The sequence below is a fragment of the Lepidochelys olivacea genome, assembly GCF_965140295.1.
Source record: "Lepidochelys olivacea isolate rLepOli2 genome assembly, chromosome: 4".
Lineage (NCBI taxonomy): Eukaryota > Metazoa > Chordata > Testudines > Cheloniidae > Lepidochelys > Lepidochelys olivacea.
Genome location: NC_140414.1, coordinates 135,085,413 through 135,100,729, shown reverse-complemented (window position 1 = coordinate 135,100,729; position 15,317 = coordinate 135,085,413). Strand labels below are relative to the sequence as shown.

Below are 15,317 nucleotides of genomic sequence, written 5' to 3'. Positions count from 1 at the left end.
TGTGGTAATGAAATTGAATTTTAATATATGGCAAAGGAGGGTAGAAACCACTTTTTAATGCCCTGTATAAATCTGATTACAATATTTAAAAAAAAATACTACACTCTACAGTACCTGCCCCAGAGTTTACAATAGGGTTACTGCACTGAAGCGTCTAGAACTCCTTTTCGTAGAATAATACATTATATCATTTGAATATCGGAAATTTTAAACAAAAAGGAACACCGGCTGGTTCTGGATAATTAAGGGGAATAGCTTTGGGACTTTCAGTGTCTGTAGTTAACCAAAGGGTAGTCCTTCCTTGAGTGCAGTCTTCCAAAACTCCTGGCAGTTTTCTGCTGTTGGATAGGTGAGCTGCCAGAACACGGCTGAGTGGCAGGGCTTTCTATTGCATGTGTGTGGATGTTTATCCTCTCCCCCTGTTTGCCGTAGTGGGGTGGGGGATATGAAAAACTGACTGCTTCTGACAGTTCGTTAATCCTGCCCTTTGTTTTTCTTTTCAGGTGGTTTCTACGTTGCTAATAAACGTAATCCCTGAAAATCAAATCCCACTGAATTTGTCTGGGAAAGCTAAGATTGGTGGAAAAGCCTGGGTGAAAGGGCCCCAAAACAGAATTCCTGGATCTAACCTTGATTCAATGTGTGAATCCCAGGTATGTTTGTGGAAATAACTGGCCACAGAGGCAAGGACTTACTTGTTTTAAAAAAAAAAAAAAAAAAAATCCTGAAGAGGATAAAATGTATTGTAAAGTTTTTATAATTGCTAGAATGGGGTGGTCTGAGCTTGGGACTGGGAGCTAGGATCACTGGAGTTCTGTTCCTGGCTCTGACATAAACTCCATCTTTCTTTTTTTAGAGTATCTTCTCTGCCTTCTCCCATTTTGCAGGTGGGGGCAACTCGTATGCACCCACTTAACTTGTTTTGTAAAGTGCTTTCAGGATGCAATGTATTATAGAAGTGCAAAATCTGTTTGTAATTATACTATTTTAATTTACTTGTTCTTGTTTATAGTTCACCAGAAGATATTGATCCATAAACATTTTGTATGTTATGTTTTTATTCCTCATAGTTTATTCAATGTACTAGTCACTAAGAATAGTCTGTGGTCAGAGTTGGATCTTGTCCACACAAAGATCAAAATGACTGCTTTCCTAACTGTTTAAATCTGTCATCTCATCCTATCAACCAGGTTATCATTAGAGAGGGGGAGTTACTTTGCGGGGTCTTGGACAAAGCTCACTATGGCAGCTCTGCCTATGGCCTAGTTCACTGTTGCCACGAAGTCTATGGTGGTGAAACCGGCGGCAAGGTGCTTACATGTCTAGCTCGCCTCTTTACTGCCTATTTGCAGCTGTACAGGGGATTTACAATGGGTGAGTATGGGAAATGTAAATTAGCCGTTGGACTACTGCAGTACCTCCTGAGGTACAAAACTATAGTTGTGCGTAAGAAATGGAAACAGTTCTGTGCATGACACATTGCTGAATCTGATAGTTCACCTAACATGGCTTTCTTTCTATTCAGCATGCATTTCAGTTCCTTCCAATCACTACAGTGAAATGATGCAATCTCAAGTACATCCATCACTGAGTTATCTCCTGTCCTTCATGTTTTACATGTACATGGTCATAATGTCTTTTAATGAATCTTTGTTCAGATCAAAATTACATTATAAAGTTTTACGTTTCTTTTTCACATAAGTAAAAAAAAATCACAACAAGCAGCATAGTAACCAAAGCTTACCCACATGTTCAGGTTAAAGGATTCAGAGGTGTTATTAATTAGGTCTTGCATTTACTTTGTGCTGTTAATCTCCCTGTAGATATGACTCTTATTTTGCATCAACTTTGCAAAATAACAATGTGAATTACTCAGCCAGGCATAAAATCTACCCCCTGTGTGCGCTCTCTCTCTCTCCCTCTCTCCCATTAAAATATGTCCCTCACCAGGGCAAATGGCTGAGTAGACTTTTACAGGACTTTCATTGGTATAAAACATGCATACTTGTGTAACTTTATAATGGTCTAAATCAGGGGTGGGCAAACTTTTTGGCCCGAGGGCCACAACGGGGAATAGAAATTGTATGGCGGGCCATGAATGCTCACAAAATTGGGGTGGGGGTGCAGGCTCTGGGGTGGGGTTGGGGATGAGGAGTTTGGATTGTAGGAGGGTGCTCTGGGCTGGGAATGAGGGGTTCGGGGAGCGGGATCAGGGCTGGGGGTGAGGTGTAGAAAGGGATGCAGTTTCCGACTGGGGGTGCAGGCTTTGTGGTGGGGCTGGGGATGAGAGGCTTGGGAATGCCGGAGTGGTGCGGCGCCGACCCAGCGCCCCAGCTGGAGCAGGGCTGAGCCGCATGGTCCAGTCCCCAACCCAGAGCCTGTGCCAGAGCAGAGCCGAGCTGCGTGGTGCGGCTTGCGGGCCAGCTTACAATGTAGTTTGCTCACCCCTGGTCTAAATACTCTGTAGGCTGTAGCTACATATGATCAATTATATTTACTTTCAGTAGAGGGCAGGAGTGTGCACCGCTCTGACTCCAACCTCCCTTTTATTACAGGCAAGTCTAGGTAACACCACCTATTATTAAGGTTGGCCAAAGCTTCCCATGAGAAGATCCTGTTTTCAGTCATTTATATTTTTGCCAAACTTTAACTGTTTGTGCTGAAATTTCCCATATTGAGTTACTGCCTCAGTCTGAATTTTTTTGGAAAGTGACAACCAAAGCATTTCAGTTGTTTCCAAGAATGAGGTTAGGGGAAAATAGTTGTTGTTTTGCTCATGTTAAAATAAACAACACCCTGGGGACCTCTTCTTTTGAAAAATTCTAGCCTCGCCTGCTTTGGAGCAAGGACTTGAAATTAGGCGGAGGAGTGACCTTTGTATCAGCAGGGTGCTTTTTGCCATTCCTGTGAAAATCCTCCAGTTTGGCCAAATTATAAGCCTTTGGAAAAAAATCATAGTTTGCACATGCTCAATAGCTGTGAAGTTCTAGTAAGTCTCTAAATTTCACAAAGATTCTGTCCGTACTGGGCATGCTTCAGCTCAGGACTGGGCAGGACTTTGCCTGCAGTTGCAGCTCTGGGCTGCTTCAGGTTATAGCTGTGCACCAGAACTGAGAGTGGTCAGCCTTTCTCTCCTGTGCTCTTACTGACTTCCTGCTGGACCCAGGCAGCATGGAGGAGGAAGCTGCCTGATTCAAGAGCTGGGCCTAGGGAGAGAAAGGGGGAGTAGACTGGGACTGGAGGATGCTTGTTGTGGCAGGGAAACCGGGGGTTATTGTGGCAGTAGAGACTGGGACCAGCTGGGCAAGGAGACTGTGGGGAGAACTTGGAATGGGTGAGAAGAATATTGAGAGTCCTGAAGGGTGAGTCTAGGACTTTTTGGGAAAGGGAATTAGGACTAGGATGAGATGCCTGAGGAGTGGGACTGGGATTGACTAGTAGGTAAGAAGAATGGGCCTGGAACAAGGAGAGAGACGAAATTAGAGCAGGAACAGGTTGGCAGGGATGGGGCAGAAGGTGTCAAGCTTGGGGAAAATGGGCAGTGAGTCTGCCTATGACCACGAGAGCAGGGTTCTCAACACTTTTTCTTTTGGAGCTCTTCCCTTCCCCTCTCCACACCCCCCCGCCAGCATGCTATTAAAATCTCCATGGTCCGGGGCTTGGGAGGGTTTTCTGCCCCATGATGCTTGGGGGCTCCAGCCTTCTGCCTCATAGTCAGGGCTCTGAGCAGCCCCTGCTTGGTGGATCCCGTGAGTGCCGCCCCCCACCCCCAGTGGGCCACGGAGCCTCGGTTGAGAACTGCTGTGCTAGACTACAATGCCTTTCAGAGCCTGGAATGGAAACCAGAATTCCTGAGTCTCCTCCTTCCTCTACTGTTAGCAAGTGTCTGTAAAACCCACTGGCAAAATGTCTCATCCCCCTCGACAGCTGACCCACATAATGGATAACTTACTGTTGCAATCACTTACTCCATTAGATCAAGTGGCAGAGATCTCTGTGGTGGATCTTACGTTTTCAAACCTGCTGATGGCTGTTGTAGGTGTGAATATGAGGACACATGATGGAATTTGTTCTTTCAGACTCCTTATCAGATCCTAGGAAATTACACTAAGATTCCCTGTGCAACCTTAATTTGGCCGCCTTGTGCATATGTATTATGACAGTCTTTTATTACATAATCAACTGCCTTTTTTCCCCCACAAGATCCTTGTCTAATACAGTGCACAGGCTGGACCTGCCCTGAGCCTGAATCAGGGTTGTATTGCAAAGGAGACTGTCTCTAGAATCCTTGTTGCAGAAGTTAGGATGTGTGTAGGGGGATTTCAGGAAGGGAAAGGGTGGTCTCGTGGCCAAGCAGTTTTACGCTTTCCGGGAGAACTGTACTCTAACCCTGCCTCTGCCACAGAGTTCCTGTGTGATGCTGGGGAAGTCACTTAGGTCAGATTTTTCACAGGTAGTCACTAATCTTGTTCTCCTGGATTCCTGGGTTCCTGACTTGAGACCCTTGGTCTCATTTGCAGAAATGCAGATCACAACTGCAACTGAAGTGCTATATAATGCTAAGTACCCTAAAAAAGCAGGTCCTCTTTGTCTCAAATTAGGCACAGAAAATGTATGGGTACTTCTGACCTTTATTTCTCTGTGCCTCTGTATCTGTAAAATGGGGATAATAATAGCCCCTCATCTCTCAGAGTGTTGTGTAAATAAATTCACTATTGTTCGTGAAGTGCTGAGATATTTTACTGTCGAGTGCCCTAGAAAAGCCTATGAGGAAATGAATAATTATCTCTTCAGAGCAGGGTTTGAATAATATGCAGTATACGAACTATGGGGGGCATGCATTGAGCCAGGAGACAACAAAATATTGAGTAGATGTTCTCTATGAGAAAACATCATCCATCTTGTTCACTGAGTGAGGCAGGGGTCCTGTAAGAACAGCATGTGATCATGTAGTTTAAAGATGCTAATAATGCATGCACACAAGGGGACTGAATTAAGGTTGCATAGGCAACCTTCATTCCGGCATTTCCAAACTTTAAGTGCTTGACTTTGCAATCTTACTGTTCTTTTAACATAGCTTTTGTGTGAGTGATTTTTGTTTATATAATATTATATATAAAATGTGTTCCTGAGACCATCCTGCCCACCCAAAAAAAGTCCCCAATATTTTTTCTTGTTGTAGCTATTATATGTGCCAGCAGCAGTCCAGTACATAAATCCCTGGTGAGTTAGGATTCAGATTCAGACCACGATACAGTTTATCTTTTTCTATTTCACTGCTGCAGGAGTTGAAGATATTTTGGTCAAACCGCAAGCAGACCACAGAAGACACCGAATCATTGAAGTGTCCACCCATTGTGGTACCAGGGTAAATACATCTTGCAGCAGGGTTTTAGTCCTTGTAACTTTTTCATTTCAAGCCCTTGCTCTGTGTAGTTGCATCTGTTTTGGCACCTAAGAGGCTTTTTTTTTACTTTCAGGCTGTTAAAGCTGCATTTAACTTGCCAGAAACTGCATCGTGTGAAGAGGTCCAAGGGAAATGGCAGGATGCCCATCTCCACAAAGACCAGAGGGATTTTAATATGGTTGATCTGAAATTCAAGGAGGAAGTAAACAATTACAGCAATGAGGTTAACAAGGTTGGTATTGAGAAGCATCCATATATACTATGTTTGGAGATTTTTCTTATTATGTTAATTTAATGCTGATGAAAAGCACCTGACAGTCCTGCAGACTGAAGTCATCCCTCTGTCCACAATATGGGCCTTTCCACACTGCCCTGCTAGTGTTCCTCAGTCATCTTGTTTTTTTTTTTTTAGAGGGAGATGACCTCTGTAGAATAAGAAGCTGGCGTGCTGTTTAAGGCCCTTTGAATTTTTGGCTTGTCATCAGAGTCTAGTAACAAGGTTGCCAGCTGCAGTGGAACTTCTAGAGGAGAGTTTCCATAAAATCTTACCAACAATTTTGTTTTCTGAACTATCAATAACATCTGTTTGTCTTGGATTTCACGTTTTTTCTTACTGCCAACAGAAATTATTGTGATTTAATTAGAAATGTGAACTTTAACTCTTTGGTATCTTTCTTTCAAAACTTTTTTTTTTAGGCATGCATGCCCCTTGGGCTCTACAGGAGCTTCCCAGAGAACAACTTGCAGTTAATGGTGCAGTCAGGAGCCAAAGGATCCACTGTAAATACAATGCAGGTATTAAAGTAATTACTTTTATAAGACTCACTGGTTTGTTTCCATGGTTCTACAAATATAGCTTATCAAGGGGCTATTTCAGGAATGGCTTGTGTATTCTGTAACAAAGTAGGGTATTTATTCTTAGCTTTGGGAGCTGGGAGGGCACAATTTTGACTTGAGTAACTTTTAGGGAAATATATTATAAATGAGTCAGAGACCTCATTGGCACATAGGACTGTGAGGGACAAGTATTTTCAGTTTGACCACGTTTCACTTTTGCATCAGTTCTTAGAACAGCAAGATTCGTAGCAAAAACAATAACTCCTTAGTAGGTGATGACATAATGAAGAATACCAAAACAAACCCCAGTTCTAACTTGTAATTGTTTTGTTGTATTTCACAATGGAACTTTGTACCATCAACGTAAAGCTTGTCTATGTAGGAGACAGAGCTTTCTCAGGGGAATGAACTTCCACAGGAACTAAGGGCCATAGTAACTTTCCACTCCAACCATTCTCCATCTGGGAGGAGGATGGCAAAGAGAATGAACCACAGTGACAAATGACAGTCATGTTGCTTAATGCACTACTGAAAGGCGCTCAGATACTATTATGAGAACAGTATAAAAACCTATATCGAATAGAATAAAATTTCTACATGTATTTAAAGATAGACACTGAGCAGAAGAGAGGAATGCCTACTTTGCTGTAGTCTTTACTAAAAATATTAATTTGTGACCACATGCTCAACACAATTAATATTAATAACTAGGGGGATGGTACACAAGCCAAAAGAGTGATAAGTTAGATGTATTCAAGCCTGATGAAATTCATCCTAGAGTACTTAAGGAACCAGCTGAAGCAAATTTGGAACTGTTTGCAATTATCTTCAAGATCTCATGGAGGATGAGTGAGGTCCCATAGGTCTGGAGAAGGGCAAATGTAGTACCTATCTTTAAAAAGGGGAACAAAGAGTACCCCGGGAATTATAGACCAGTCTGCCTAACTTTGATACCTGGAAAGATACTAGAACAAATTTATTAAACAATCAGTTTATAAGCACCTGGATAATAGAATTATAAGGAACAAATGATGCCAAATCAACTTAATTTCCTTCTTGAACAGGTGTACTGGCCTAGTAGATGGGGAAACAGTAGACATGGTATATCTTGATTTTAGTAGGGCTTTTGACACAGTCCCACATGACATTCCCATAAGTAAATGTGGGAAATGATGTCTAGATACTGGTCGAAAAACTACTCGGAGTAGTTAGTAGTTTGCTGTCACACCGAAAGGGTGTATCTAGTGGGGTCCTACTGGGCCATTCCTGGGTCCAGTACTATTCAATATTTTCATTAAATGACTTGGATAATGGAATGGAGAGTAAGTTCATAAAATTTGCAGATTGACATCAACAGTTTTGGATGACAGGATTATAATTCAAAATGACCTTGACAAATTGGAGAATTTGGTCTGAAATTCAATAAAGATAAATGCAAAATACTCAATTTAGGAAGGAAAACTCAAATACACGCTGTGAAATGAGGAATAACGGGCTAAGTGTTGTATTGCTGAAAAGGATCTAAAGATTACAATGGATCACAAATTGAATACGAGTCAGCAACGTGATGCAGTTGTGAAAAAGGCTAATACTCTGGGGTGTATAAACAGGAGTGTCATGTAAGACACAGGAGGTATTTGTCTTGCTGTGCTTGGCACTGGTGAGGCCTTGGCTGGAGTACCTTGTCCAATTCTGGGCAGCACACTTTAGGAAAATGTGGACAAATGGGAGTGTGTCCAGAAGAGAGTAACAAAAATGGTAGGTCAGGGTTTCTAAACCTTCTATGAGGAAAGTTTAGGAAAAAATAGGTCTTGGGGGAAAAATAGTGAGGGAGGATTTGATAAGTCTTCATATATGTGAAAGGCTGTTATATACAGGGCTTTGGAGCTGTGCTCCGGCTCTGCTCCAGCTCCAGGCAAAAACCTGCAGCTCCACTGCTCCGGAGTGGCTCTGCTCCAAAGCCCTGATAAAGAAAACTGATCACTTGTTCTCCGTGTCTCCTGAAAGTAGGACAAGAAGTAATGGGCTTAATCTGGGAGATTTAGGTTAGATGGTAATATAAACTTTCTAACCGTAAGGCTATTTAAGCTCTGGAATCAGCTTCCAAGGGAGGTTGTAGAATCCCTGTCACTAGAGGTCTTTAAGAACAATTTGGACAAACGCTTTCTCAGGGATGATCTAGGTTTACTTGGTCCTGCCTCAGCACAGGGTCGTGGACTTGATGACTTCTCAAGGTCCTTTCTAGCCCTACATTTAGATGATTCTGTGATTCTGTGAATTGTTCAGAATGATCTTAGGGGACATAAGTAGTAATGTGATGAAACTGAGCAAAGGAAATCTTTATAAGGAAAAGGCTGGACAAGATGACCTAACTGGACTTCTCTATCTCTTAACAGTGCTTATTTCCTTTATATATAAATACATTTCTTCAGGAGGGAAAAGGTGTTACACTTATGTGAACCAAGAGAGTAAAATAGAAAAATGAGCTTTTTACCATTAGAGGTTTTGCATGTCATTCTGTTTCTGTTCTGCATGCATCTTTCCAATGTAGATTTCGTGCTTGCTGGGTCAGATTGAGTTGGAAGGTAGAAGGCCCCCTCTGATGGCATCTGGTAAATCGTTGCCTTGTTTCCAGCCTTATGATTTTTCCCCTAGATCAGGGGGATTTGTGACTGGCAGATTTCTCACAGGCATCAAACCTGCTGTAAGTATTCTGCTGAGGCTCCTGTTTCTATTTCCCTCTTTCATGCCTTACTTGTACCATAACTTATTTACATTCAGATACTAAAGTGGAACATGTCCTTGTAAATATCTAGACAAGTAGGCCTTATCCAACCCTATTTTTAAGTGCTGCTCTTGGGAACAGTAGTTCATACTCTACCTTAACATACTCCCTGGCAACATGAAGCTGTTTTATATTTTCTCATGAAGATTGTGCTTGTATCTTAGGAATTCTTCTTTCACTGCATGGCTGGCAGGGAAGGTCTGGTGGATACAGCTGTCAAAACCAGCCGATCTGGATACCTTCAAAGGTAGGAGTTGCTCCTTGGAAACTTTCGACATCTTAAAAGTATTTTTTCATGAAATATTTTAACTTAGGCAATAGATGTGCATCATTTAGTCCAATTGTACCAGAAGCTGGATGGTGGGTCCCTAAAGCATGATTTCACCATGTAGGCTTTTGGGCTAAGAAAAAGAAACATTCCCTTTCTGAGGGCTTAGATCCAATGGGTCTTTTTCATCTCTACCTTCTCTGACTTGTATTGATACTGGCTTCTTATCTGTACCAGGAAAAGCAAGTCCTGGGAATGAAAATAAATAGATTAGCATGCAGTGTCAGTTTTCTTGGCCAAATAGTTTTAGTAGTCCATACTCAGACAAAACTCCTAAGGCCTTCAGAATAGGCCCCCCATTTCCAGTGTAGTGAATTTTCAGCAGTAAGTGACATGATGCAAAATACCCTCTTACATGTTCAGTGGCCTATCTCGAATGTGTTGGTCTCAATCCCACTCCTGTTGAATGCGTGTCCATATCATAGAATCATAGAATATCAGGGTTGGAAGGGACCCCAGAAGGTCATCTAGTCCAACCCCCATATCTCTCAACTCACCACTAGCAGAGAGGCCAAAGGTCAAAAGGGGCATAAAGTGAACTACCCTCTTGCTCACTGAGGTGGTCCCTTCAATTCATGTTCAAGGAAAATGGGAGGGACGGGGTGGGGGGGTGCCATAACTGCGCTGTGGTTACACAAGATTTCAGCCTCCAGGATTCCTGATCATCCCTAAAACTTCTTTGAAAAATACTCACTAGAGTAATAGTCCAGTTTAAAAATCTGTCATAACCTAGTTGTTCCATAGCCTCTGACAACACTTGTTTTCTTGCAGGTGTATCATAAAGCACTTGGAAGGGCTGGTAGTTCAGTATGACCTGAGTGTGAGGGACAGCGATGGCAGCGTCGTGCAGTTCCTGTATGGTGAAGACGGACTAGATATCCCCAGGACCCAGTTCCTGCAACCCAGGCAGTTTCCTTTCATTGCAGATAACTATGAGGTAGAACACACTGATCTTAAACTCACATGGTGAGGGGAAAGGCGTGCACACACTTAGCATCTTGTAGATCTGTTTTGAATACAATGGCATAATTGCTTTCATGGCATTGTCTGAGTGTGCCTCTCTTATTTAATATAGTATTTTATTTCCCCAACTCTTTCAGACTATAAAAGTGTCTTATCAGAATAAGGAATAACTGAGTTGAGCTTGATTCTCAGTGGAGCCTCAGGCATGATCATACCTGTACTCTCCCCTCTATTCGAACCTTGGCAATTGATATGAATCCAACCTAGATTATGCAGCTTCACCATGGCCAATATTTTCCCTTCTATACTGTCACGTCAGCCTTAATTATTATGGAGTGGTAATAGTCACATGAAGCAAAAATAGTTTTAAAAGTCAGCTTTGCTGGAAAATAATAGAACATGTTATGAGAACTGAAGATTTTGAGGACCAGTATATGTCCATTTCAACTCTGCCTTTGTATTTTCAGTTAGTTTTTCACCCTACATTTATTATATCATAAGGAGAACTAGAAGACACATGCTTTGGGTCTCTTTTTCTAGGTGATACAGAAGTCTAAACACATAGATGAAGTTTTATCCAAGTTAGATCCTCGGCAAGCAAATCAACACTTCAGAGCTATCAAAAAGTGGCAAACCAAGCATCAAGCTTCTTTGCCAAGAGAAGGCGCTTTTCTGCTGTATTCTCAGAAAAAAATGGCGAGAGTGAGGGAACAGACCCTAGGAGGAGAGATCATAAATGGCAGAGACCCTGCAACCCAACAGGTAATGCAAAGAGCAAATGAACTGATTTTAAAAGCTTGAGTACAGGATTCTGGAGTGGGGGGCGGAAAACAGCTCCAGTGCCACTTTACTTGTATATTGTGTCTTTTTATCCCACAGTGCTATCTGAGCTACTAAAATGGACCCATCTTTTGAGATGGAATGTGCCATCCTGGTAAATGCTTAATGGTGGGCAGAGGCTAAGAACTCTGGGGCAGGCCCTCTGATCTTGAACATCCACAATGAGTAGGTCTCCTCTGACAGACTGATGCACAGCAAACTAGATGAAAGTCCATTTAACTGGGAAGGATGAAAGGCTGAGTCAGCTCTGCCTGGTATTTCAAGCAGTATAACTGTTCCAAATCTTATACTTCAGAGCACTAACCTGTCTTCTGTAGCCTCTAATTAATAAAGCAAATGTGCAGGCAAATGGTGTAAACAGGTGCAACTCCACTGACTTCAGTGGGGTTCCTTTTCCTATAACAAGTCTGAATTTTCCCCATTAATTGTATGTGGTTTCTTTTTTGCACAGAAGCTCAGTTGTACTTTATTCTCCTAAAGCTTCATAAATTCTAAAGCCGGAAGAGACCACTGTGATCGTGTGGCCTAACCTGCTGTATAACACGGGCCAGAGAATTTCCCCAGAATAATTCCTGTTTGAACTAGAACACATCTCCTAGAAAAGCATTAAATCTTAATTTAAAAATTACCAGTGATCAAGAATCCACCTCAGCACTTGGTAAATTGTTTCTATGGTTAATTATCCTCACTGTAAAAATTGAAGCTTCTAATGCTGGTAACTCAGCTGAAATGATTATAAATTTTCATTGATCTGATTTGCACATTTTGTGATGTAATTACATTTCCACTAATTTTCAGGGCAATGCAGCTACATGGAATGTGAAACTTCTTTTTACCATGGGCCCCATTCATCCCTGAGCTGAGCCCTGGAAGAGAAGGGAGTTACATGAGAAATGAATTTGACCCATTGTATATATCAGATGCTTTTGTTTAGTGTTGGCTTGTGTTTTATTCAATGCAAAAGATGAAAGGTTGATTTCCGCCCCCCCGCCCCCCCCCCTTAAACTGAAGAACAGAAATATGGCCTGAGACAATATAATCTCGTCTTTTTGTCCTGTCAGCACTGATAAGGTTCAAGCTAAATGGAAAATCTCCATTTAATACCTATTGGGCTAGAGCCTTGGCTGGTGTAAACAGGAATAGCTCCACTGATTTGCTAGGTTTACATCAGCTGATGATCTGAGGAAAGTGGTGTTTGTATTTCAGGCGGTGTCACCCTTTTCTCTGAGGTGGTATTGGAACAGTGCCCCATATAATAGGAGTCCTTTTTCTGCTAAAAGTGCCATTTTTCAGATGACACTTGCAACTGACAGAGATCATTCAAGAGTGTATGTCACTATTGATTAAAGTAGGTGTGTTAACTTCAGTGCCCTAGATATTTCATTCCTTTCTGTCTATGAAACATCTTCAATTATAATTGGAAAAGGTATTCTTCACTTTATCCTAAACAGGTGCATAGTGTTATTGCATACTGTTAAACTATATTGGGGCAATTGACTCTCCGAAGTGGCTGCATTTCAGTGGTGGATGAAATGACCATTGTGTATTGCAGGTATATCTACTTTAAGTTGGTTATGTGTTTTTGGATCAAAGCTGTGATCATGAATATAAACATCTCATGTGACATCTGATATTATCTCACTATCACACTGGTGATCTTTTTCCCTTCTCTGTGGCTTGATGTAATGCTGCATGGGTAAACTGTGGCTCATTTTGCAATCCTCTGTTTTCAGTTACTGAAGATGTGGTATGAACTGGATGAGAAGAGCCGGAGAAAATATCTAAAGAGGACCTCTAAGTGTCCAGACCCCAGCCTGGCCGTCTGGCGTCCAGATATTTATTTTGCATCTGTTTCAGAAGCATTTGAAAGTGAAGTAGAGAATTACATCAATGAATGGAATGCTCAGAACAATAGCAACTATGTAAAATCAGAGCTTTCTTGTGATAGGTAATAACCTTAATATATTGACAATGCCTCTTTCCTCTCTCCCCTTTCTCTCCTCCTCCCCCCCGCACAAGGAACACTGATTTGGATCCAGGATGGTAGTGATAAAGTCTTTACTATCTGGTGGTTCTGTCTTGACCTTTGTGAAATGGGTTAGTGGGTCTCAGTCTGGTTCCTAGAAGACAAATGTGTCCAGCACAAAACCATGGCCACAATTGGTACCTTTATGGTCATGCTCAACAGAACTCCCAAGGACTGAATTTCCCATAGACACGGATACTTGTCTCTGTGTAAAATGTGGATAATGGTACTGACCTCCTTTTTGTAAAGCATTTTGAGATCGGATAAAAAGCGCTATACAAGAGCTAGGTGTTATATTATTATCCTTAGAGATGCACCTCAAGCCTATTCTGGAGAGAGGGTATCTGCTCTGTGGATAGAGGGCTGACAATCCAACAACTTTCACAAGCACTAAATTAACAAATATGTGTTTTGACATCAACCATTACTTGTACAACTCATCCTTGATCTCAAGTGGACTACTAGTGTGAATAAGGGTTGCTGGAAGGCACTCTCTGTCAGTTGCACTATACATTTCCTGCTCTATTTATGCAATGGTAAAGTATTATAGTAATACTATATAAAAACTCGCACTAATTCTCACTATACCTCAGTGAGATAGATAGGAATAGCAAGTAGTAGTAAATGTATTCACATTTTAGAAATGGGGAAACCAAGACAAAGAGGTTATGATTCGTTTGAAGGCTCCTAGTTCTATGCTCAGATCAGTAGACTGTGCCTCTCAGGTTTAGATTATGCCTACACTGCCTGGGGGAGGGGTGATCCCCAGTGGGGCTAGACAGACTCATGCTAGCTCAGCTCGAGATAGTGTGCTAAAAATAGCAACCGGGACATTGTGACAGTGGCTCAGGCTAGCTGCCAGAGTTCAAGCCTGAACCCTGGGTCTGAGCTTGGGTAGCTAGCCCAAGCCGCTGCCAGTGCTGCAGTGCCCACGCTACTGTTTTTAGTACATTAGCTTGAGCTGAGCTAGCGTGAGTCTGGAAATCACACTTCCCCGCTGCACGTAGACATACCCTTACAGTTAGATGAATTGGCGTGCTGTTTGTGGAGGACTAAGTGTTTGCAGACCTATCCCTATCACTGACTTTTCCAAAAGCAACCCTGGGTGTAAAACAGAAAACACTCCTGATAACCAGAGTAATGCTGCAGTCTGCACCTGGTTTCTACTTTATACAGTGTTGAGTTAAGCCTCAGTGTGCGATCATCTCTTGTCTGTCTTCAGATTAAACAGCTTGTTGCATTTGAAGTGGCAAAGGTCCCTGTGTGACCCAGGAGAGGCTGTGGGTCTCCTTGCGGCTCAAAGCATTGGGGAGCCTTCCACGCAGATGACTCTGAACACCTTTCATTTTGCTGGCAGAGGTGAAATGAATGTCACATTGGGTATTCCAAGGTAAGAAATTTTTATTCCCTCTGGGTCTGTTATCCCTCTTGAAGCTTGTAGATAGTACACATTAATACTTCCTGGAAACTGTGGGTGTGAACTGAGAGCAGAACAATCCGTCGAGGTTACTGATCACTGGTGACTGTGTATGGAAAACAAGGGTGTTTAAAAATGTTGTAGATTGAAAGAAAAACAAATAAAGATAAATCACAGAAATTGGAGATGGAACAGACCTATTAATAGCCATCTAGTCTAAGACGAAGTGCGGTTGAATATCCTTTTTGTTTTGTATTTTTAGTCAGTACGTCATTTTATTTCACATCATTTCAGGCTTCTTAGAATCCAGATGATATTCCAATTGAGAGCTATATTCTGTTTATTTAGTATATATTTGATGGGGGAAATGAATACCAAATTGAAATGGAACAAGTGTTGCACTGGCCATAGCTTTTAGATGCACACTGATTTGAGGGAGGTTGCAGAGCGTATTGCATGCTACCTCATTAAATGAACTATATTCTTATTTGATTGTATTATGCCCTTATAGCTTAATTTATGAGAGTATTTTCTATTAAAGGTTGCGGGAGATCCTCATGGTAGCTAGTGCTAACATTAAAACTCCAATGATGAGCGTTCCTGTGTTTAGTACCAAGAAAGCTCACAAGAAGGTGAAAAGGCTTAAGAAACAGTTTACAAGAGTGTGCTTAGCCGAGGTGAGCCTCTCCTTTATGTTTTTGTGTATGTTTTGTG

General features: G+C 41.8%; 1 protein-coding gene across 1 annotated transcript in view; it reads left to right on the top strand.

The window, feature by feature from the left end:
* Positions 1–15,317, top strand: part of POLR1A (RNA polymerase I subunit A) — a 56,157-nt gene that overhangs the window by 24,033 nt on the left and 16,807 nt on the right. Inside the window, exons 15-26 of the mRNA XM_084626790.1 lie at positions 504–653; positions 1,191–1,374; positions 5,286–5,368; positions 5,481–5,639; positions 6,104–6,202; positions 8,796–8,948; positions 9,194–9,276; positions 10,129–10,294; positions 10,861–11,082; positions 12,894–13,108; positions 14,409–14,576; positions 15,145–15,280. Of these exons, the coding sequence (XP_084482916.1) occupies positions 504–653; positions 1,191–1,374; positions 5,286–5,368; positions 5,481–5,639; positions 6,104–6,202; positions 8,796–8,948; positions 9,194–9,276; positions 10,129–10,294; positions 10,861–11,082; positions 12,894–13,108; positions 14,409–14,576; positions 15,145–15,280 (1,818 nt within the window). The remainder of the gene's footprint in view (positions 1–503; positions 654–1,190; positions 1,375–5,285; positions 5,369–5,480; positions 5,640–6,103; positions 6,203–8,795; positions 8,949–9,193; positions 9,277–10,128; positions 10,295–10,860; positions 11,083–12,893; positions 13,109–14,408; positions 14,577–15,144; positions 15,281–15,317) is intronic.